We start from the raw sequence: 24,226 nt of genomic DNA on the forward strand, positions 1-24,226 counted from the left end.
TGGGCCCTGGCTTAATACTGGGTCCTGGCTTAATACTGGGTCCTGGCTTAATACTGGGTTCTACTTAATACTGGGTCCTGGCTTAATACTGGGTCCTGGCTTAATGCTGGGTCCTACTTAATACTGGGTCCTGGCTTAATACTGGGTCCTGGCTTAATACTGGGTCCCTACTTAATACTGGGTCCTGGCTTAATACTGGGTTCTGGCTTAATACTGGGTCCTACTTAATACTGGGTCCTGGCTTAATACTGGGTCCTGGCTTAATACTGGGTCCTACTTAATACTGGGTCCTGGCTTAATACTGGGTCCTGGCTTAATGCTGGGTCCTACTTAATACTGGGTCCTGGCTTAATACTGGGTCCTGGCTTAATACTGGGTCCTACTTAATACTGGGTCCTACTTAATACTGGGTCCTGGCTTAATACTGGGTCCTGGCTTAATACTGGGTCCTGGCTTAATACTGGGTCCTACTTAATATTGGGTCCTGGCTTAATACTGGGTCCTGGCTTAATACTGGGTCCTGGCTTAATACTGGGCCCTACTTAATACTGGGTGCTGGCTTAATACTGGGTTCTGGCTTAATACTGGGTCCTACTTGATACTGGGTCCTGCCTTAATACTGGGTCCTACTTAATACTGCGTCCTGACTTAATACTGGGTCCTGGCTTAATACTGGGTCCTACTTAATACTGGGTCCTGACTTAATACTGGGTCCTGGCTTAATGCTGGGTTCTGGCTTAATACTGGGTCCTGGCTTAATACTGGGTCCAGGCTGGAAGGGCCCGCGCTGTGAGGATGGTAGGTACCAGACAGACAGGGTTGGGGCTAGACAGGCCTCCTTCACCTGTCAGTGTCGACCAGGCTGGAAGGGCCGCGCTGTGAGGATGGTAGGTACCAGACAGACAGGGTTTCCCGTACTACAGATCTTTCATATTGGGTCCTGGCTTCATACTGGGTCCTACTTAATACTGGGTCCTACTTCATACTGGGTCCTACTTAATACTGGGTCCTACTTAATACTGGGTCCTGGCTTAATACTGGGTCCTACTTAATACTGGGTCCTACTTAATACTGGGTCCTGGCTTAATACTGGGTCCTACTTAATACTGGGTCCTGGCTTAATACTGGGTCCTGGCTTAATACTGGGTTCTACTTAATACTGGGTCCTGGCTTAATACTGGGTCCTGGCTTAATACTGGGTCCTGGCTTAATACTGGGTCCTACTTAATACTGGGTCCTGGCTTAATACTGGGTCCTACTTAATACTGGGTCCTGGCTTAATACTGGGTCCGACTTAATACTGGGTCCTGGCTTAATACTGGGTCCTACTTAATACTGGTTCCTGGTTTAATACTGGGTCCTACTTAATACTGGGTCCTACTTAATACTGGGTCCTGGCTTAATACTGGGTCCTGGCTTAATACTGGGTCCTACTTAATACTGGGTCCTGGCTTAATACTGGGTCCTGGCTTAATACTGGGTCCTAATAATACTGGGTCCTGGCTTAATACTGGGTCCTGGCTTAATACTGGTCCCTACTTAATACTGGGTGCTGGCTTAATACTGGGTTCTGGCTTAATACTGGGTCCTACTTAATACTGGGTCCCTTAATACTGGGTCCTACTTAATACTGGGTCCTGACTTAATACTGGGTCCTGGCTTAATACTGGGTCCTACTTAATACTGGGTCCTGACTTAATACTGGGTCCTACTTAATACTGGGTCCTCTTAATACTGGGTCCTGGCTTAATACTGGGTCCTGGCTGTCCTGGCTTAATACTGGGTTCCTGGCTTAATACTGGGTCCTGGCTTAATACTGGGTCCTGGCTTAATACTGGGTCCTGGCTTAATACTGGGTCCTGGCTTAATACTGGGTCCTGGCTTAATACTGGGTCCTACTTAATACTGGGTCCTACTTAATACTGGGTCCTACTTAATACTGGGTCCTACTTAATACTGGGTCCTGGCTTAATAATACTGGGTCCTACTTAATACTGGGTCCTACTTAATACTGGGTCCTACTTAATACTGGGTCCTGGCTTAATACTGGGTCCTGGCTTAATACTGGGTCCTGGCTTAATACTGGGTTCTACTTAATACTGGGTCCTGGCTTAATACTGGGTCCTGGCTTAATACTGGGTCCTGGCTTAATACTGGGTCCTACTTAATACTGGGTCCTGGCTTAATACTGGGTCCTGGTTTAATACTGGGTCCTACTTAATACTGGGTCCTGGCTTAATACTGGGTCCGACTTAATACTGGGTCCTGGCTTAATACTGGGTCCTACTTAATACTGGTTCCTGGTTTAATACTGGGTCCTACTTAATACTGGGTCCTACTTAATACTGGGTCCTGGCTTAATACTGGGTCCTGGCTTAATACTGGGTCCTGGCTTAATACTGGGTCCTACTAATACTGGGTCCTGGCTTAATACTGGGTCCTGGCTTAATACTGGGTCCCTACTTAATACTGGGTTCTGGCTTAATACTGGGTCCTACTTAATACTGGGTCCTGCCTTAATACTGGGTCCTACTTAATACTGGGTCCTGACTTAATACTGGGTCCTGGCTTAATACTGGGTCCTACTTAATACTGGGTCCTGACTTAATACTGGGTCCTACTTAATACTGGGTCCTACTTAATACTGGGTCCTGGCTTAATACTGGGTCCTGGCTTAATACTGGGTCCTGGCTTAATACTGGGTCCTGGCTTAATACTGGGTCCTGGCTTAATACTGGGTCCTGGCTTAATACTGGGTCCTGGCTTAATACTGGGTCCTGGCTTAATACTGGGTCCTACTTAATACTGGGTCCTACTTCATACTGGGTCCTACTTAATACTGGGTCCTACTGGGTCCTGGCTTAATAATACTGGGTCCTACTTAATACTGGGTCCTACTTAATACTGGGTCCTACTTAATACTGGGTCCTGGCTTAATACTGGGTCCTGGCTTAATACTGGGTCCTACTTAATACTGGGTCCTGGCTTAATACTGGGTCCTGGCTTAATACTGGGTCCTGGCTTAATACTGGGTCCTACTTAATACTGGGTCCTGGCTTAATACTGGGTCCTGGTTTAATACTGGGTCCTACTTAATACTGGGTCCTGGCTTAATACTGGGTCCGACTTAATACTGGGTCCTGGCTTAATACTGGGTCCTACTTAATACTGGTTCCTGGTTTAATACTGGGTCCTACTTAATACTGGGTCCTACTTAATACTGGGTCCTGGCTTAATACTGGGTCCTGGCTTAATACTGGGTCCTGGCTTAATACTGGGTCCTACTTAATACTGGGTCCTGGCTTAATACTGGGTCCTGGCTTAATACTGGGTCCTGGCTTAATACTGGGTCCTGGCTTAATACTGGGTCCTGGCTTAATACTGGGTCCTACTTAATACTGGGTCCTGACTTAATACTGGGTCCTGGCTTAATACTGGGTCCTACTTAATACTGGGTCCTGGCTTAATACTGGGTCCTGGTTTAATACTGGGACTTAATACTGGGTCCTGGCTTAATACTGGGTCCTGGCTTAATGCTGGGTCCTACTTAATACTGGGTCCTGACTTAATACTGGGTCCTGGCTTAATACTGGGTCCCTACTTAATACTGGGTCCTGGCTTAATACTGGGTTCTACTTAATACTGGGTCCTACTTAATACTGGGTCCTGGCTTAATACTGGGTCCTACTTAATACTGGGTCCTACTTAATACTGGGTCCTGGCTTAATACTGGGTCCTGGCTTAATACTGGGTCCTGGCTTAATACTGGTCCCTACTTAATACTGGGTCCTGGCTTAATACTGGGTCCTGGCTTAATACTGGGTCCTACTTAATACTGGGTCCTGACTTAATACTGGGTCCTGGCTTAATACTGGGTCCTACTTAATACTGGGTCCTGACTTAATACTGGGTCCTGGCTTAATACTGGGTCCTGGCTTAATACTGGGTCCTGGCTTAATACTGGGTCCTGGCTTAATACTGGGTCCTGGCTTAATACTGGGTCCTGGCTTAATACTGGGTCCTGGCTTAATACTGGGTCCTGGCTTAATACTGGGTTCCTGGCTTAATACTGGGTCTGGCTTTAATACTGGGTCCTGGCTTAATACTGGGTCCTACTTAATACTGGGTCCTACTTAATACTGGGTCCTGGCTTAATACTGGGTCCTACTTAATACTGGGTCCTGGCTTAATACTGGGTCCTGGCTTAATACTGGGTCCTGGCTTAATACTGGGTCCTGGCTTAATACTGGGTCCTGGCTTAATACTGGGTCCTACTTAATACTGGGTCCTGGCTTAATACTGGGTCCTGGCTTAATACTGGGTCCTGGCTTAATACTGGGTCCTGGCTTAATACTGGGTCCTGGCTTAATACTGGGTCCTGGCTTAATACTGGGTCCTGGCTTAATACTGGGTCCTGGCTTAATACTGGGTCCTGGCTTAATACTGGGTCCTGGCTTAATACTGGGTCCTGGCTTAATACTGGGTCCTGGCTTAATACTGGGTCCTGGCTTAATACTGGGTCCTGGCTTAATACTGGGTCCTACTTAATACTGGGTCCTGGCTTAATACTGGGTCCTGGCTTAATACTGGGTCCTGGCTTAATACTGGGTCCTAATACTGGGTCCTGGCTTAATACTGGGTCCTGGCTTAATACTGGGTCCTGGCTTAATACTGGTCCCTACTTAATACTGGGTCCTGGCTTAATACTGGGTTCTGGCTTAATACTGGGTCCTACTTAATACTGGGTCCTCTTAATACTGGGTCCTACTTAATACTGGGTCCTACTTAATACTGGGTCCTGGCTTAATACTGGGTCCTGGCTTAATACTGGGTCCTGGCTTAATACTGGGTCCTGGCTTAATACTGGGTCCTGGCTTAATACTGGGTCCTGGCTTAATACTGGGTCCTGGCTTAATACTGGGTCCTGGCTTAATACTGGGTCCTGGCTTAATACTGGGTCCTACTTAATACTGGGTCCTACTTAATACTGGGTCCTACTTAATACTGGGTCCTGGCTTAATAATACTGGGTCCTACTTAATACTGGGTCCTACTTAATACTGGGTCCTACTTAATACTGGGTCCTGGCTTAATACTGGGTCCTGGCTTAATACTGGGTCCTGGCTTAATACTGGGTTCTACTTAATACTGGGTCCTGGCTTAATACTGGGTCCTGGCTTAATACTGGGTCCTGGCTTAATACTGGGTCCTACTTAATACTGGGTCCTGGCTTAATACTGGGTCCTGGTTTAATACTGGGTCCTACTTAATACTGGGTCCTGGCTTAATACTGGGTCCGACTTAATACTGGGTCCTGGCTTAATACTGGGTCCTACTTAATACTGGTTCCTGGTTTAATACTGGGTCCTACTTAATACTGGGTCCTACTTAATACTGGGTCCTGGCTTAATACTGGGTCCTGGCTTAATACTGGGTCCTGGCTTAATACTGGGTCCTACTTAATACTGGGTCCTGGCTTAATACTGGGTCCTGGCTTAATACTGGGTCCCTACTTAATACTGGGTTTTGGCTTAATACTGGGTCCTACTTAATACTGGGTCCTGCCTTAATACTGGGTCCTACTTAATACTGGGTCCTGACTTAATACTGGGTCCTGGCTTAATACTGGGTCCTACTTAATACTGGGTCCTGACTTAATACTGGGTCCTACTTAATACTGGGTCCTACTTAATACTGGGTCCTGGCTTAATACTGGGTCCTGGCTTAATACTGGGTCCTGGCTTAATACTGGGTTCTGGCTTAATACTGGGTCCTGGCTTAATACTGGGTCCTGGCTTAATACTGGGTCCTGGCTTAATACTGGGTTCTACTTCATACTGGGTCCTACTTAATACTGGGTCCTACTTAATACTGGGTCCTGGCTTAATAATACTGGGTCCTACTTAATACTGGGTCCTACTTAATACTGGGTCCTACTTAATACTGGGTCCTGGCTTAATACTGGGTCCTGGCTTAATACTGGGTTCTACTTAATACTGGGTCCTGGCTTAATACTGGGTCCTGGCTTAATACTGGGTCCTGGCTTAATACTGGGTCCTACTTAATACTGGGTCCTGGCTTAATACTGGGTCCTGGTTTAATACTGGGTCCTACTTAATACTGGGTCCTGGCTTAATACTGGGTCCGACTTAATACTGGGTCCTGGCTTAATACTGGGTCCTACTTAATACTGGTTCCTGGTTTAATACTGGGTCCTACTTAATACTGGGTCCTACTTAATACTGGGTCCTGGCTTAATACTGGGTCCTGGCTTAATACTGGGTCCTGGCTTAATACTGGGTCCTACTTAATACTGGGTCCTGGCTTAATACTGGGTCCTGGCTTAATACTGGGTCCTGGCTTAATACTGGGTCCTGGCTTAATACTGGGTCCTGGCTTAATACTGGGTCCTGGCTTAATACTGGGTCCTGGCTTAATACTGGGTCCTACTTAATACTGGGTCCTGCCTTAATACTGGGTCCTACTTAATACTGGGTCCTGACTTAATACTGGGTCCTGGCTTAATACTGGGTCCTACTTAATACTGGGTCCTGACTTAATACTGGGTCCTACTTAATACTGGGTCCTACTTAATACTGGGTCCTGGCTTAATACTGGGTCCTGGCTTAATACTGGGTCCTGGCTTAATACTGGGTTCTGGCTTAATACTGGGTCCTGGCTTAATACTGGGTCCTGGCTTAATACTGGGTCCTGGCTTAATACTGGGTCCTGGCTTAATACTGGGTCCTACTTAATACTGGGTCCTACTTCATACTGGGTCCTACTTAATACTGGGTCCTACTTAATACTGGGTCCTGGCTTAATAATACTGGGTCCTACTTAATACTAGGTCCTACTTAATACTGGGTCCTACTTAATACTGGGTCCTGGCTTAATACTGGGTCCTGGCTTAATACTGGGTCCTGGCTTAATACTGGGTTCTACTTAATACTGGGTCCTGGATTAATACTGGGTCCTGGCTTAATACTGGGTCCTGGCTTAATACTGGGTCCTGGCTTAATACTGGGTCCTGGTTTAATACTGGGTCCTACTTAATACTGGGTCCTGGCTTAATACTGGGTCCGACTTAATACTGGGTCCTGACTGGGTCCTGGCTACTGGGTCCTGGCTTAATACTGGGTCCTACTTAATACTGGTTCCTGGTTTAATACTGGGTCCTACTTAATACTGGGTCCTACTTAATACTGGGTCCTGGCTTAATACTGGGTCCTGGCTTAATACTGGGTCCTGGCTTAATACTGGGTCCTACTTAATACTGGGTCCTGGCTTAATACTGGGTCCTGGCTTAATACTGGGTCCCTACTTAATACTGGGTTCTGGCTTAATACTGGGTCCTACTTAATACTGGGTCCTGCCTTAATACTGGGTCCTACTTAATACTGGGTCCTGACTTAATACTGGGTCCTGGCTTAATACTGGGTCCTACTTAATACTGGGTCCTGACTTAATACTGGGTCCTAATTAATACTGGGTCCTACTTAATACAGGGTCCTGGCTTAATACTGGGTCCTGGCTTAATACTGGGTCCTGGCTTAATACTGGGTTCTGGCTTAATACTGGGTCCTGGCTTAATACTGGGTCCTGGCTTAATACTGGGTCCTGGCTTAATACTGGGTCCTGGCTTAATACTGGGTCCTACTTAATACTGGGTCCTACTTCATACTGGGTCCTACTTAATACTGGGTCCTACTTAATACTGGGTCCTGGCTTAATAATACTGGGTCCTACTTAATACTGGGTCCTACTTAATACTGGGTCCTACTTAATACTGGGTCCTGGCTTAATACTGGGTCCTGGCTTAATACTGGGTCCTGGCTTAATACTGGGTCCTACTTAATACTGGGTCCTGGCTTAATACTGGGTCCTGGTTTAATACTGGGTCCTACTTAATACTGGGTCCTGGCTTAATACTGGGTCCGACTTAATACTGGGTCCTGGCTTAATACTGGGTCCTACTTAATACTGGTTCCTGGTTTAATACTGGGTCCTACTTAATACTGGGTCCTGGCTTAATACTGGGTCCTGGCTTAATACTGGGTCCTGGCTTAATACTGGGTCCTACTTAATACTGGGTCCTGGCTTAATACTGGGTCCTGGCTTAATACTGGGTCCTGGCTTAATACTGGGTCCTGGCTTAATACTGGGTCCTGGCTTAATACTGGGTCCTGGCTTAATACTGGGTCCTACTTAATACTGGGTCCTGACTTAATACTGGGTCCTGGCTTAATACTGGGTCCTACTTAATACTGGGTCCTGGCTTAATACTGGGTCCTGGTTTAATACTGGGTCCTACTTAATACTGGGTCCTGGCTTAATACTGGGTCCTGGCTTAATGCTGGGTCCTACTTAATACTGGGTCCTGACTTAATACTGGGTCCTGGCTTAATACTGGTCCCTACTTAATACTGGGTCCTGGCTTAATACTGGGTTCTGCCTTAATACTGGGTCCTACTTAATACTGGGTCCTACTTAATACTGGGTCCTGGCTTAATACTGGGTCCTGGCTTAATACTGGGTCCTACTTAATATTGGGTCCTGGCTTAATACTGGGTCCTGGCTTAATACTGGTTCCTGGCTTAATACTGGTCCCTACTTAATACTGGGTGCTGGCTTAATACTGGGTTCTGGCTTAATACTGGGTCCTACTTAATACTGGGTCCTGCCTTAATACTGGGTCCTACTTAATACTGGGTCCTGACTTAATACTGGGTCCTGGCTTAATACTGGGTCCTACTTAATACTGGGTCCTGACTTAATACTGGGTCCTGGCTTAATGCTGGGTTCTGGCTTAATACTGGGTCCTGGCTTAATACTGGGTCCTGGCTTAATACTGGGTCCTGGCTTAATACTGGGTTCTGGCTTAATACTGGGTCCTGGCTTAATACTGGGTCCTGGCTTAATACTGGTTCCTGGCTTAATACTGGGTCCTGGCTTAATACTGGGTCCTGGCTTAATACTGGGTCCTACTTAATACTGGGTCCTGACTTAATACTGGGTCCTGGCTTAATACTGGGTCCTACTTAATACTGGGCCCTGGCTTAATACTGGGTCCTGGCTTAATACTGGGTCCTGGCTTAATACTGGGTTCTACTTAATACTGGGTCCTGGCTTAATACTGGGTCCTGGCTTAATGCTGGGTCCTACTTAATACTGGGTCCTGGCTTAATACTGGGTGCTGGCTTAATACTGGTCCCTACTTAATACTGGGTCCTGGCTTAATACTGGGTTCTGGCTTAATACTGGGTCCTACTTAATACTGGGTCCTGGCTTAATACTGGGTCCTACTTAATACTGGGTCCTGACTTAATACTGGGTCCTGGCTTAATACTGGGTTCTGGCTTAATACTGGGTCCTGGCTTAATACTGGGTCCTGGCTTAATACTGGGTCCTGGCTTAATACTGGGTTCTGGCTTAATATTGGGTCCTGGCTTAATTCTGGGTCCTGGCTTAATACTGGGTCCTGGCTTAATACTGGGTCCTGGCTTAATACTGGGTCCTGACTTAATACTGGGTCCTGGCTTAATACTGGGTCCTACTTAATACTGGGTCCTGACGTAATACTGGGTCCTGGCTTAATACTGGTTTCTGGCTTAATACTGGGTCCTGGCTTAATACTGGGTCCTGGCTTAATACTGGGTTCTGGCTTAATACTGGGTCCTGGCTTAATACTGGGTCCTGGCTTAATACTGGGTCCTGGCTTAATACTGGGTCCTGGCTTAATACTGGGTCCTGGCTTAATACTGGGTTCTGGCTTAATACTGGGTCCTGGCTTAATACTGGGTCCTGGCTTAATACTGGGTTCTGGCTTAATACTGGGTTCTGGCTTAATACTGGGTCCTGGCTTAATACTGGGTTGCTGGTTTGAATCCGTCTCTAAAAGCTTGGTCAGAAACGTTGGTTTTGCTGACTTATTAGGCAGGAACAGGACTTCTTGAATAACGATGTTATTGGTTGTTTTATTGATCAGACATCGACGAGTGTTCAGACCCAGATCACCAAGCCGGCTGCAACCAGAAGTGTTACAACTCCCCCGGGAGCTTCCGCTGTATGTGTGACGATGGGTACCGGTTCAGAACCAGCGAGAAGATCCACTGTACAGGTAACAGTTACTGTTATATAGATCCACTGTACAGGTAACAATTACTGTTATATAGATCCACTGTACAGGTAACAGTTACTGTTATATAGATCCACTGTACAGGTAACAGTTACTGTTATATAGATCCACTGTACAGGTGACAGTTACTGTTATATAGATCCACTGTACAGGTAACAGTTACTGTTATATAGATCCACTGTACAGGTAACAGTTACTGTTATATAGATCCACTGTACAGGTGACAGTTACTGTTATATAGATCCACTGTACAGGTAACAGTTATATAGATCCACTGTACAGGTAACAGTTACTGTTATATAGATCCACTGTACAGGTGACAGTTACTGTTCTATAGATCCACTGTACAGGTAACAATTACTGTTATATAGATCCACTGTACAGGTGACAGTTACTGTTATATAAACCCACTGTACAGGTAACAGTTACTGTTATATAGATCCACTGTACAGGTGACAGTTACTGTTATATAAACCCACTGTACAGGTAACAGTTACTGTTATATAGATCCACTGTACAGGTAACAGTTACTGTTCTATAGATCCACTGTACAGGTAACAGTTATATAGATCCACTGTACAGGTAACAGTTACTGTTATATAGATCCACTGTACAGGTAACAGTTACTGTTATATAGATCCACTGTACAGGTAACAGTTATATAGATCCACTGTACAGGTACCAGTTACTGTTATATAGATCCACTGTACAGGTAACAGTTACTGTTATATAGATCCACTGTACAGGTAACAGTTACTGTTATATAGATCCACTGTACAGGTAACAGTTACTGTTATATAGATCCACTGTACAGGTAACAGTTACTGTTATATAGATCCACTGTACAGGTAACAGTGACTGTTATATAGATCCACTGTACAGGTGACAGTTACTGTTATATAGATCCACTGTACAGGTGACAGTTACTGTTATATAGATCCACTGTACAGGTAACAGTTATATAGATCCACTGTACAGGTAACAGTTACTGTTATATAGATCCACTGTACAGGTAACAGTTACTGTTATATAGATCCACTGTACAGGTAACAGTTACTGTTATATAGATCCACTGTACAGGTAACAGTTATATAGATCCACTGTACAGGTGACAGTTACTGTTATATAGATCCACTGTACAGGTAACAGTTACTGTTATATAGATCCACTGTACAGGCAAACTGGACTCCAGTTTAGACTCTGGTTTAGACACTAGATTTGCAGGCCCAGACTCTAGCTTAGACTCTAGTTTAGGATCTAGTTTAGACTCTAGATTTTCAGGCTCAGACTTGTTTAGACTTTAGTTTAGAATCTAGATTTGCAGGTCCAAACTCTAGTTTAGACTCTAGATTTGCAGTCCCAGACTAGTTTACAATCTAGTTTAGACTCTAGATTTGCAGGCCCAAACTCTAGTTCAGACTCCAGATTTGCAGTCCTAGACTAGTTTAGAATCTAGTTTAGACTCTAGTTTAGACTCTAGATTTGCAGGCCCAAACTCTAGTTTAGACACTAGATTTGCAGTCCCAGGCTAGTTTAGAATCTAGTTTAGATTCTAGACTAGAGTTGCAGGCCCATACTCTAGTTTAGACTCCTCTATATTAGACTCTAGATTTGCAAGCCCAGACACTAGATTATTCTCTAGATTTGCAAACCCAGACACTAGATTATTCTCTAGCTTTACAGACCCAGACACTAGATTATACTCTAGTTTTACAGACCCAGACACTAGATTATTCTCTAGCTTTACAGACCCAGACACTAGATTATTCTCTAGCTTTACAGACCCAGACACTAGATTATTCTCTAGCTTTACAGACCCAGACACTAGATTATTCTCTAGCTTTACAGACCCAGACACTAGATTATTCTCTAGCTTTACAGACCCAGACACTAGATTATACTCTAGCTTTACAGACCCAGACACTAGATTATTCTCTAGCTTTACAGACCCAGACACTAGATTATTCTCTAGCTTTACAGACCCAGACACTAGATTATACTCTAGTTTTACAGACCCAGACACTAGATTATTCTCTAGCTTTACAGACCCAGACACTAGATTATTCTCTAGCTTTACAGACCCAGACACTAGATTATTCTCTAGCTTTACAGACCCAGACACTAGATTATACTCTAGCTTTACAGACCCAGACACTAGATTATACTCTAGCTTTACAGACCCAGACACTAGATTATACTCTAGCTTTACAGACCCAGACACTAGATTATACTCTAGCTTTACAGACCCAGACACTAGATTATACTCTAGCTTTACAGACCCAGACACTAGATTATTCTCTAGCTTTACAGACCCAGACACTAGATTATTCTCTAGCTTTACAGACCCAGACACTAGATTATTCTCTAGCTTTACAGACCCAGACACTAGATTATACTCTAGCTTTACAGACCCAGACACTAGATTATACTCTAGCTTTACAGACCCAGACACTAGATTATACTCTAGCTTTACAGACCCAGACACTAGATTATACTCTAGCTTTACAGACCCAGACACTAGCTTTACAGACCCAGACACTAGATTATACTCTAGCTTTACAGACCCAGACACTAGATTATTCTCTAGCTTTACAGACCCAGACACTAGATTATACTCTAGCTTTACAGACCCAGACACTAGATTATACTCTAGCTTTACAGACCCAGACACTAGATTATACTCTAGCTTTACAGACCCAGACACTAGATTATACTCTAGCTTTACAGACCCAGACACTAGATTATACTCTAGCTTTACAGACCCAGACACTAGATTATACTCTAGCTTTACAGACCCAGACACTAGATTATACTCTAGCTTTACAGACCCAGACACTAGATTATACTCTAGCTTTACAGACCCAGACACTAGATTATACTCTAGCTTTACAGACCCAGACACTAGATTATTCTCTAGCTTTACAGACCCAGACACTAGATTATACTCTAGCTTTACAGACCCAGACACTAGATTATACTCTAGCTTTACAGACCCAGACACTAGATTATACTCTAGCTTTACAGACCCAGACACTAGATTATACTCTAGCTTTACAGACCCAGACACTAGATTATACTCTAGCTTTACAGACCCAGACACTAGATTATACTCTAGCTTTACAGACCCAGACACTAGATTATACTCTAGCTTTACAGACCCAGACACTAGATTATTCTCTAGCTTTACAGACCCAGACACTAGATTATTCTCTAGCTTTACAGACCCAGACACTAGATTATACTCTAGCTTTACAGACCCAGACACTAGATTATACTCTAGCTTTACAGACCCAGACACTAGATTATACTCTAGCTTTACAGACCCAGGCTGTAATTTAGATTAACAGAGGGAGATGACTGACCAGTACAGCGTTACATGAGAGTGTTTAAGCCTCAGGGTCATTGACCATCGCTGTTACCAGAAACAGGCTTCAGTCTCTGTTGCTGCTTGTGCACACCCACTTGTGTTAATGTTCGTGCGATTGTCTCATGACTAAACCAAACCTCCATATTACCAACTCACACTGGAGATGTCAAGATGTCTGTGTCTCCTCCCCAGAGAGTGTCTGCTGTACCCCAATATCTCTGAGGAACCAGCTAAATGTGTCTCCTCCCCAGAGAGTGTCTGCTGTACCCCAATATCTCTGAGGAACCAGCTAAATGTGTTCCCTCCCCAGATAGTGTCTGCTGTACCCCAATATCTCTGAGGAACCAGCTAAATGTGTTCCCTCCCCAGATAGTGTCTGTTGTACCCCTATATCTCTGAGGAACCAACTATATGTGTTCCCTCCCCAGATATCAATGAGTGTCTGCTGTACCCCAGTATCTCTGAGGAACCAGCTATATGTGTTCCCTCCCCAGATAGTGTCTGCTGTACCCCAATATCTCTGAGGAACCAGCTAATATATGTGTTCCCTCCCCAGATAGTGTCTGTTGTACCCCAATATCTCTGAGGAACCAACTATGTGTTCCCTCCCCAGAGAGTGTCTGCTGTACCCCAATATCTCTGAGGAACCAGCTAAATGTGTCTCCTCCCCAGAGAGTGTCTGCTGTACCCCAGTATCTCTGAGGAACCAGCTATATGTGTTCCCTCCCCAGATAGTGTCTGTTGTACCCCAATATCTCTGAGGAACCAGTAATATATGTGTTCCCTCCCCAGATAGTGTCTGCTGTACCCCAATATCTCTGAGGAACCAGTAATATATGTGTCTCCTCCCCAGATAGTGTCTGCTGTACCCCAATATCTCTGAGGAACCAGTAATATATGTGTTCCCTCCCCAGATAGTGTCTGTTGTACCCCAATATCTCTGAGGAACCAGTAATATATGTGTTCCCTCCCCAGATAGTGTCTGCTGTACCCCAATATCTCTGAGGAACCAGCTAAATATGTTCCCTCCCCAGATATCAATGAGTGTCTGCTGTACCCCAGTATCTGTGAAGAACCGGCTAAATGTGTCAACAACCCTGGCATGTATGAGTGCCACTGGTCTAGGAACATGTCCCCGGGCTTCAGTTACAACTTCACCTTGCGTTCCTGTTTGGGTGAGATGCCACTCCACTGTACCCACACTGACCACGTGAGAAAGACACTATCACAGACAGGAACATGTTTATTTAACTAGTCAGGTCAGTTATGAACAAGTTCTTATTTACAATGACGGCCCTAGGAACAGTGGGTTTACTGGTCTAGGAACAGTGGGTTAACTGGTCTAGGAACAGTGGGTTAACTGGTCTAGGAACAGTGGGTTAACTGGTCTAGGAACAGTGGGTTAACTGGTCTAGGAACAGTGGGTTAACTGGTCTAGGAACAGTGGGTTAACTGGTCTAGGAACAGTAGGTTTACTGGTCTAGGAGCAGTGGGTTAACTGGTCTAGGAACAGTAGGTTTACTGGTCTAGGAACAGTGGGTTAACTGGTCTAGGAACAGTGGGTTAACTGGTCTAGGAACAGTGGGTTAACTGGTCTAGGAACAGTGGGTTAACTGGTCTAGGAACAGTGGGTTAACTGGTCTAGGAACAGTGGGTTAACTGGTCTAGGAACAGTGGGTTAACTGGTCTAGGAACAGTGGGTTAACTGGTCTAGGAACAGTGGGTTAACTGGTCTAGGAACAGTGGGTTAACTGGTCTAGGAACAGTGGGTTTACTGGTCTAGGAACAGTGGGTTAAATGGTCTAGGAACAGTGGGTTAACTGGTCTAGGAACAGTGGGTTAACTGGTCTAGGAACAGTGGGTTAACTGGTCTAGGAACAGTGGGTTAACTGGTCTAGGAACAGTGGGTTAACTGGTCTAGGAACAGTGGGTTAACTGGTCTAGAAACAGTGGGTTAACTGGTGTAGGAACAGTGGGTTAACTGGTCTAGGAACAGTGGGTTAACTGGTCTAGGAGCAGTGGGTTAACTGGTGTAGGAACAGTGGGTTAACTGGTCTAGGAACAGTGGGTTAACTGGTGTAGGAACAGTGGGTTAACTGGTCTAGGAACAGTGGGTTAACTGGTCTAGGAACAGTGGGTTTACTGGTCTAGGAACAGTGGGTTAACTGGTCTAGGAACAGTGGGTTAACTGGTCTAGAAACAGTGGGTTAACTGGTCTAGGAGCAGTGGGTTAACTGGTCTAGGAACAGTGGGTTAACTGGTCTAGGAACAGTGGGTTAACTGGTCTAGGAACAGTGGGTTTACTGGTCTAGGAACAGTGGGTTTACTGGTCTAGGAGCAGTGGGTTAACTGGTCTAGGAACAGTGGGTTAACTGGTCTAGGAACAGTGGGTTTACTGGTCTAGGAACAGTGGGTTAACTGGTCTAGGAACAGTGGGTTTACTGGTCTAGGAACAGTGGGTTAACTGGTCTAGGAACAGTGGGTTTACTGGTCTAGGAGCAGTGGGTTAACTGGTCTAGGAACAGTGGGTTAACTGGTCTAGGAACAGTGGGTTAACTGGTCTAGGAGCAGTGGGTTAACTGGTCTAGGAACAGTGGGTTTACTGGTCTAGGAACAGTGGGTTAACTGGTCTAGGAACAGTGGGTTAACTGCCTTGTTCAGGGGCAGAACGTCAGATTTTTACCTTGTCAGCTCAGGGATTCGATCTAGCATCCTTTTGGGTTACTGGCCCAACACTCTAACCACTAGGCTACCTACCTCCTCTACACTCTAACCACTAGGCTACCCTGCCTCCTCTACACTCTAACCACTAGGCTACCTGCCTCCTCTACACTCTAACCACTAGGCTACCTGCCTCCTCTACACTCTAACCACTAGGCTACCCTGCCTCCTCTACACTCTAACCACTAGGCTACCTGCCTCCTCTACACTCTAACCACTAGGCTACCTGCCTCCTCTACACTCTAACCACTAGGCTACCTGCCTCCTCAACACTCTAACCACTAGGCTACCTGCCTCCTCTACACTCTAACCACTAGGCTACCTGCCTCCTCTACACTCTAACCACTAGGCTACCTGCCTCCTCTACACTCTAACCACTAGGCTACCTGCCTCCTCTACACTCTAAGCACTAGGCTACCTGCCTCCTCTACACTCTAACCACTAGGCTACCTGCCACCTCTACACTCTAACCACTAGGCTACCTGCTGCCCCTAAATATACAGTCTGACAAATAAAAAAAATGTCAGAGACAATTATATTCAAGGACCTAATGGAACTTTTGGTATCAACTGATCTTAACCCTGACCCTGTACCTCCTGTAATGACCTCTGACCTCTACCCTCTCCGCCTGACGCTCGTGGTTGTCCCCAGATGTCGACGAGTGCGAGGTGGGCGTGTGTGAGGGCGTGTGTGTGAACACGATGGGTAGCTACTCCTGCCGCTGCGAAGGTCGTCAGGGCCTGCGGTTAGCGGAGGACCAGCGCTCCTGCGAGGAGGTGCCGGTGTGTGTCCAGCTCTACGACTACAAACACTCTGAGATGCTATACCTGGGAGAACAATTCACCGGAGGGCCTGTCATATACCTCCGCTTCAGACTCCCGGAGAACACCAAGTAAGGGGGTTTAAACACACCGAGGCAGAGACAGACATGCAGTCCTGTTCACTACACAACTGTACCCTAAATCTTCCGGGTCGTCTGGGTCGTGTGTCTCCAGGTTTGCTGCAGAGTTTGACTTCCGTACGTTTGATCCAGAAGGGGTGGTTCTGTACGCAGAGTCTTCCCAGGACTCATGGTTCATGCTGGGGCTGAGGGGAGGACGGATCGAGGTCCAGTTCAAGACCCAGCACTCCCTGAAGGTCACCAGCGGGGGCAAGGCCATCAACGACGGACAGTGGCATGTGGTAAGACTGGCTCGTGGATTACATCACTGATTACTTTTTACTGTCTCTAGCTGGTTATATTAGTCCTCTGTCCAACCTGACTGCCTGTCTTTTACTGTCTCATGCTGGTTATATTAGTCACCTGTCCAACCTGACTGTCTCTAGCTGGTTATATTAGTCACCTGTCCAACCTGACTGCCTGTCTTTTACTGTCTCAAGCTGGTTATATTAGTCACCTGTCCAACCTGACTGCCTGTCTTTTACTGTCTCTAGCTGGTTATATTAGTCACCTGTCCAACCTGACTGCCTGTCTTTTACTGTCTCTAGCTGGTTATATTAGTCCTCTGTCCAACCTGACTGTCTCTAGCTGGTTATATTATTCACCTGTCCAACCTGACTGTCTCAAGCTGGTTATATTAGTCACCTGTCCAACCTGACTGCCTGTCTTTTACTGTCTCAAGCTGGTTATATTAGTCACCTGTCCAACCTGACTGTCTCTAGCTGGTTATATTAGTCCTCTGTCCAACCTGACTGTCTCTAGCTGGTTATATTATTCACCTGTCCAACCTGACTGTCTCTAGCTGGTTATATTAGTCACCTGTCCAACCTTACTGTCTCTAGCTGGTTATATCAGTCACCTGTCCAACCTTACTGTCTCTAGCTTGTTACATTAGTCCTCTGTCCAACCTGACTGTCTCTAGCTGGTTATATTAGTCACCTGTCCAACCTGACTGTCTCTAGCTGGTTATATTAGTCACCTGTCCAACCTGACTGTCTCTAGCTGGTTATATTAGTCACCTGTCCAACCTGACTGTCTCTAGCTGGTTATATTAGTCATCTGTCCAACCTTACTGTCTCTAGCTGGTTATATTAGTCACCTGTCCAACCTGACTGTCTCTAGCTGGTTATATTAGTCACCTGTCCAACCTGACTGTCTCTAGCTGGTTATGTTAGTCCTCTGTCCAACCTTACTGTCTCTAGCTGGTTAGCTGGTTATATTAGACATCTGTCCAACCTGACTGTCTCTAGCTGGTTATATTAGTCACCTGTCCAACCTTACTGTCTCTAGCTGGTTATATTAGTCACCTGTCCAACCTTACTGTCTCTAGCTGGTTATATTAGTCCTCTGTCCAACCTGACTGTCTCTAGATGGTTATATTAGTCACCTGTCCAACCTGACTGTCTCTAGCTGGTTATATTAGTCACCTGTCCAACATGACTGTCTCTAGCTGGTTATATTAGTTACCTGTCCAACCTGACTGTCTCTAGCTGGTTATATTAGTCACCTGTCCAACCTGACTGTCTCTAGCTGGTTATATTAGTCACCTGTCCAACCTGACTGTCTCTAGCTGGTTATGTTAGTCCTCTGTCCAACCTTACTGTCTCTAGCTGGTTAGCTGGTTATATTAGTCATCTGTCCAACCTTACTGTCTCTAGCTGGTTATATTAGTCACCTGTCCAACCTTACTGTTTCTAGCTGGTTACATTAGTCCTCTGTCCAACCTGACTGTCTCTAGCTGGTTATATTAGTCATCTGTCCAACCTTACTGTCTCTAGCTGGTTATATTAGTCACCTGTCCAACCTGACTGTCTCTAGCTGGTTATATTAGTCAGCTGTCTAACCTGACTGTCTCTAGCTGGTTATATTAGTCACCTGTCCAACCTGACTACCTGTCTTTTTTTTGCTCCGATGGGTTTAATCTCAATCCAGTGTTAAGATGATGATGTTACAGTTGAAGTTAGAAGTTTACATACACTTAGGTCGGAGTCATCAAAACTCGTTTTTCAACCACTCCACAAATGTCTTGTTAACAAACTATAGTTTTATCAAGTCAGTTAGGACATCTACTTTGTTCATGACACAAGTCATTTTTCCAAAAATTGTTTACAGACAGATTATTTCACTTATAATTCACTGTATCACAATTCCAGTGGGTCAGAAGTTTACATACACTAAGTTGACTGGGCCTTTAAAACAGCTTGGAAAATTCCAGAAAATGATGTCATGGCTTAAGAAGCTTCTGATTGGCTAATTAACATAATTTGAGTCAATTGGAGGTGTACCTGTGGATGTATTTCAAGGCCTACCTTCAAACTCAGTGCCTCTTTGCTTGACATCATGGAAAAATCTAAAGAAATCAGCCAAGACCTCAGAAAAAAATTGTAGACCTCCACAAGTCTGGTTCATCCTTGGGAGCAATTTCCAAATGCCTGGAGGTACCACGCTCATCTGTACAATCAATAGTACGCAAGTATAAACACCATGGGACCACGCCGTCGTCATACCGCTCAGGAAGGAGACGTGTTCTGTCTCCTAGAGATGAATGTACTTTGGTGCGAAAAGTGCAAATCAATCCCAGAACAACAGCAAAGGACCTTGTGAAGATGCTGGAGGAAACAGGTACAAAAGTATCTATATCCACAGTAAAAGAGTCCTATATCGACATAACCTGAAAGGCCGCTCAACAAGGAAGAAACCCCTGCTCCAAAACATCTCATCAGTCAGGAAGTTAAAGCTTGGTCGCAAATGGGTCTTCCAAATGGACAAAGCCCCCAAGCATACTTCCAAAATTGTGGCAAAATGTCTTAAGGACAACAAAGTCAAGGTATTGGAGTGGCCATCACAAAGCCCTGACCTCAATCCCATAGAAAATGTGTGGGGCAGAACTGAAAAGCGTCTGCGAGCAAGGAGGTCGCCAAACCTGACTCCGTCAGGAGGAATGGGCCAAAACTCAACAAACTTCTTGTGGGAGGCTACCTTAAACGTTTGACCCAAGTTAAACAATTGAAATGCAATGCTACCTGATAGGTAGTTGAGTATATATAAACTTCTGACCCACTGGGAATGTGATGGAAGAAATAAAAGCTCAAATAAACAATTCTCTCTACTCTTATTCTGACATTTCACATTCTTAAAATAAAGTGGTGATCCTACCTGACCTAAGACAGGGAATTTTTACAAGGATTAAATCTCAGGAATTGTGAAAAACTGAGTTTAAATGTATTTGGCTAAGGTGTATGTAAACTTCCGACTTCAACTGTATATACAGTACCAGTCAAAAGTCTGGACACACCTACTCATTCAAGTGTTTTTCTTTATTTTTACTATTTTCTACATTGTAGAATAATAGTGAAGACATCAAAACTATGAAATAACACATATGGAATAATGTGGTAACCAAAAAAGTGTTAAGCAAATAATTCTTCAAAGTAGCCACCCTTTGCCTTGATGACAGCTTTGCACACTCTTGACATTCTCTCAACCAGCTTCACCTGGAATGCTTTTCCAACAGTCTTGAAGGAGTTCCCACATGTGCTGAGCACTGAGCACATAAAATATATTTTGATTTGTTTACTCTACAATGTAGGAAATAGTAAAAAATAAAGAAAAACCCTGCACTGAGTAGGTGTGTCCAAACTTTTAACTGGTACTCATATATGGGGGGTTGGAAATGACATTGATAGAAGCCACAATCTATCACAATATACCACAATCTATCACAATATAACACAATCTATCACAATATAGCACAATCGATCACAATATACCACAATCTATCACAATATACCACAATCTATCACAATATACCACAATATACCACAATCTATCATAATATACCACAATCTATCAAATCTATCACAATATACCACAATCTATCACAATATATCACAATAATGTTGTTGTTGGTATGTAATGTTGTAGTTGTGTATTGTTGTTGTTGCTATGTAAAGTTATTGTTTTGTAATGTTGTTGTTGTGTAATGTTGTTGTGTAATGTTGTTGTTGTCGTGTAATGTTGTTGTTGTATAATGTTCACAATTATCACAATATACCACAATCGATCACAATATACCACAATCTATCACAATCGATCACAATATACCACAATCTATCACAATATACCACAATCTATCACAATATACCACAATCTATAACATTATACCACAATCTATCACAATATACCACAATCTATCACAATATACCACAATCTATCACAATATACCACTATATACCACAATCTATCATAATATACCACAATCTATCAAATCTATCACAATATACCACAATCTATCACAATATACCACAATCTATCACAATATACCACAATCTATCACAATATACTACAATCTATCATAATATACCACAATCTATCAAATCTATCACAATATATCACAATAATGTTGCTGTTGTGTATTGTTGTTGTTGCTATGTAATGTTATTGTTGTGTAATGTTGTTGTTGTGTAATGTTGTTGCTATGCAATGTTGTTGTTGTGTAATGTTGTTGTTGTGTAATGTGTAATGTTGTTGTTGTCGTGTAATGTTGTTGTTGTATAATGTTGTTGTTGTGTAATGTGTAATGTTGTTGTCGTGTAATGTCGTTGTCGTGTAATGTTGCTGTTGTTGTGTAATGTTGTTGTTGTTGTTGTGTAATGTTGTTGTTGTGTAATGTTGTTGTTGTGTAATGTTGTTGTAGATCTCAGTAGATGAACTAGAGTCCAGTATCAGTGTTAAGATCAGTAAGGAAGCTGTGATGAGCATCAACAGCCCTGAGAGTCTCTTTACGTCCATTAACGGGAAACTGGAGACCAAGGTGTACATCGCAGGGCTGCCCAACCGCACCGACAGCGTCATCAAACCGGTAAACAGCCCACTGCCGCCACACCACAACCACAGAACAACCATAGGTCAACCACAGAACAACCACACCACAACCACAGAACAACCACAGAACAACCACACCACAACCATAGAACAACCACACCACAACCATAGAACAACAACAGAACAACAACAGAACAACAGAACAACCAGAACAACCATAGAACAACCACAGAACAACCACAGAACAACCATAGAACAACCACAGAACAACCACACCACAACCACAGAACAACCACAGAACAACCACAGAACAACCACAGAACAACCACACCACAACCACAGAACAACCACACAACAACCACAGAACAACCACAGAACAACCACAGAACAAAACACAGAACAACCACAGAACAAACCTTAGAATAAACATTCAACCAATAACCACACAAATAATTAACAGATAACCACTCGACAACCGCAGAACGACCATAAAAACAACGATTCCATAACCGTAAAACAACCATCATACAACCACCTGATGACATTGATGTGATCCCTGTACAGATCAACCCTCGCCTGGACGGGTGTATCCGGGGCTGGAACCTGATGAACCAGGGGGCGTCTGGGGTCAAAGAGGTTATCCAGGAGAAGAAGAGTAAACACTGTTTCCTGCACGTAGAGAGAGGAACCTACTTCACTGGGGCAGGACTGGCTCACTTCAACATGGACTACAGTGAGTAGTGTACACTAGACTGGCTCACTTCAGCATAGACTACAGTGAGTAGTGTACACTAGACTGGCTCACTTCAGCATAGACTACAGTGAGTAGTGTACACTAGACTGGCTCACTTCAACATGGACTACAGTGAGTAGTGTACACTAGACTGGCTCACTTCAGCATAGACTACAGTGAGTAGTGTACACTAGACTGGCTCACTTCAGCATAGACTACAGTGAGTAGTGTACACTAGACTGGCTCACTTCAGCATAGACTACAGTGAGTAGTGTACACTAGACTGGCTCACTTCAGCATAGACTACAGTGAGTAGTGTACACTAGACTGGCTCACTTCAGCATAGACTACAGTGAGTAGTGTACACTAGACTGGCTCACTTCAGCATAGACTACAGTGAGTAGTGTACACTAGACTGGCTCACTTCAGCATAGACTACAGTGAGTAGTGTACACTAGACTGGCTCACTTCAGCATAGACTACAGTGAGTAGTGTACACTAGACTGGCTCACTTCAGCATAGACTACAGTGAGTAGTGTACACTAGACTGGCTCACTTCAGCATAGACTACAGTGAGTAGTGTACACTAGACTGGCTCACTTCAACATAGACTACAGTGAGTAGTGTACACTAGACTGGCTCACTTCAGCATAGACTACAGTGAGTAGTGTACACTAGACTGGCTCACTTCAACATAGACTACAGTGAGTAGTGTACACTAGACTGGCTCACTTCAGCATAGACTACAGTGAGTAGTGTACACTAGACTGGCTCACTTCAGCATAGACTACAGTGAGTAGTGTACACTAGACTGGCTCACTTCAACATAGACTACAGTGAGTAGTACAGTGAGTAGTGTACACTAGACTGGCTCACTTCAGCATAGACTACAGTGAGTAGTGTACACTAGACTGGCTCACTTCAGCATAGACTACAGTGAGTAGTGTACACTAGACTGGCTCACTTCAGCATAGACTACAGTGAGTAGTGTACACTAGACTGGCTCACTTCAGCATAGACTACAGTGAGTAGTGTACACTAGACTGGCTCACTTCAGCATAGACTACAGTGAGTAGTGTACACTAGACTGGCTCACTTCAGCATAGACTACAGTGAGTAGTGTACACTAGACTGGCTCACTTCAGCATAGACTACAGTGAGTAGTGTACACTAGACTGGCTCACTTCAGCATAGACTACAGTGAGTAGTGTACACTAGACTGGCTCACTTCAGCATAGACTACAGTGAGTAGTGTACACTAGACTGGCTCACTTCAGCATAGACTACAGTGAGTAGTGTACACTAGACTGGCTCACTTCAGCATAGACTACAGTGAGTAGTGTACACTAGACTGGCTCACTTCAGCATAGACTACAGTGAGTAGTGTACACTAGACTGGCTCACTTCAGCATAGACTACAGTGAGTAGTGTACACTAGACTGGCTCACTTCAGCATAGACTACAGTGAGTAGTGTACACTAGACTGGCTCACTTCAGCATAGAC

General features: G+C 44.4%; 1 protein-coding gene across 1 annotated transcript in view; it reads left to right on the forward strand.

The window, feature by feature from the left end:
• LOC121838831 (vitamin K-dependent protein S-like) overlaps window positions 1–24,226 on the forward strand; it is a 45,103-nt gene that overhangs the window by 15,616 nt on the left and 5,261 nt on the right. The window contains exons 6-11 of the mRNA XM_042314653.1: window positions 9,988–10,119; window positions 14,539–14,679; window positions 16,877–17,117; window positions 17,221–17,407; window positions 21,862–22,026; window positions 22,554–22,722. Of these exons, the coding sequence (XP_042170587.1) occupies window positions 9,988–10,119; window positions 14,539–14,679; window positions 16,877–17,117; window positions 17,221–17,407; window positions 21,862–22,026; window positions 22,554–22,722 (1,035 nt within the window). The remainder of the gene's footprint in view (window positions 1–9,987; window positions 10,120–14,538; window positions 14,680–16,876; window positions 17,118–17,220; window positions 17,408–21,861; window positions 22,027–22,553; window positions 22,723–24,226) is intronic.

This window comes from Oncorhynchus tshawytscha, unplaced genomic scaffold, assembly GCF_018296145.1.
Source record: "Oncorhynchus tshawytscha isolate Ot180627B unplaced genomic scaffold, Otsh_v2.0 Un_contig_1217_pilon_pilon, whole genome shotgun sequence".
Classification (NCBI taxonomy): Eukaryota; Metazoa; Chordata; class Actinopteri; order Salmoniformes; family Salmonidae; genus Oncorhynchus; species Oncorhynchus tshawytscha.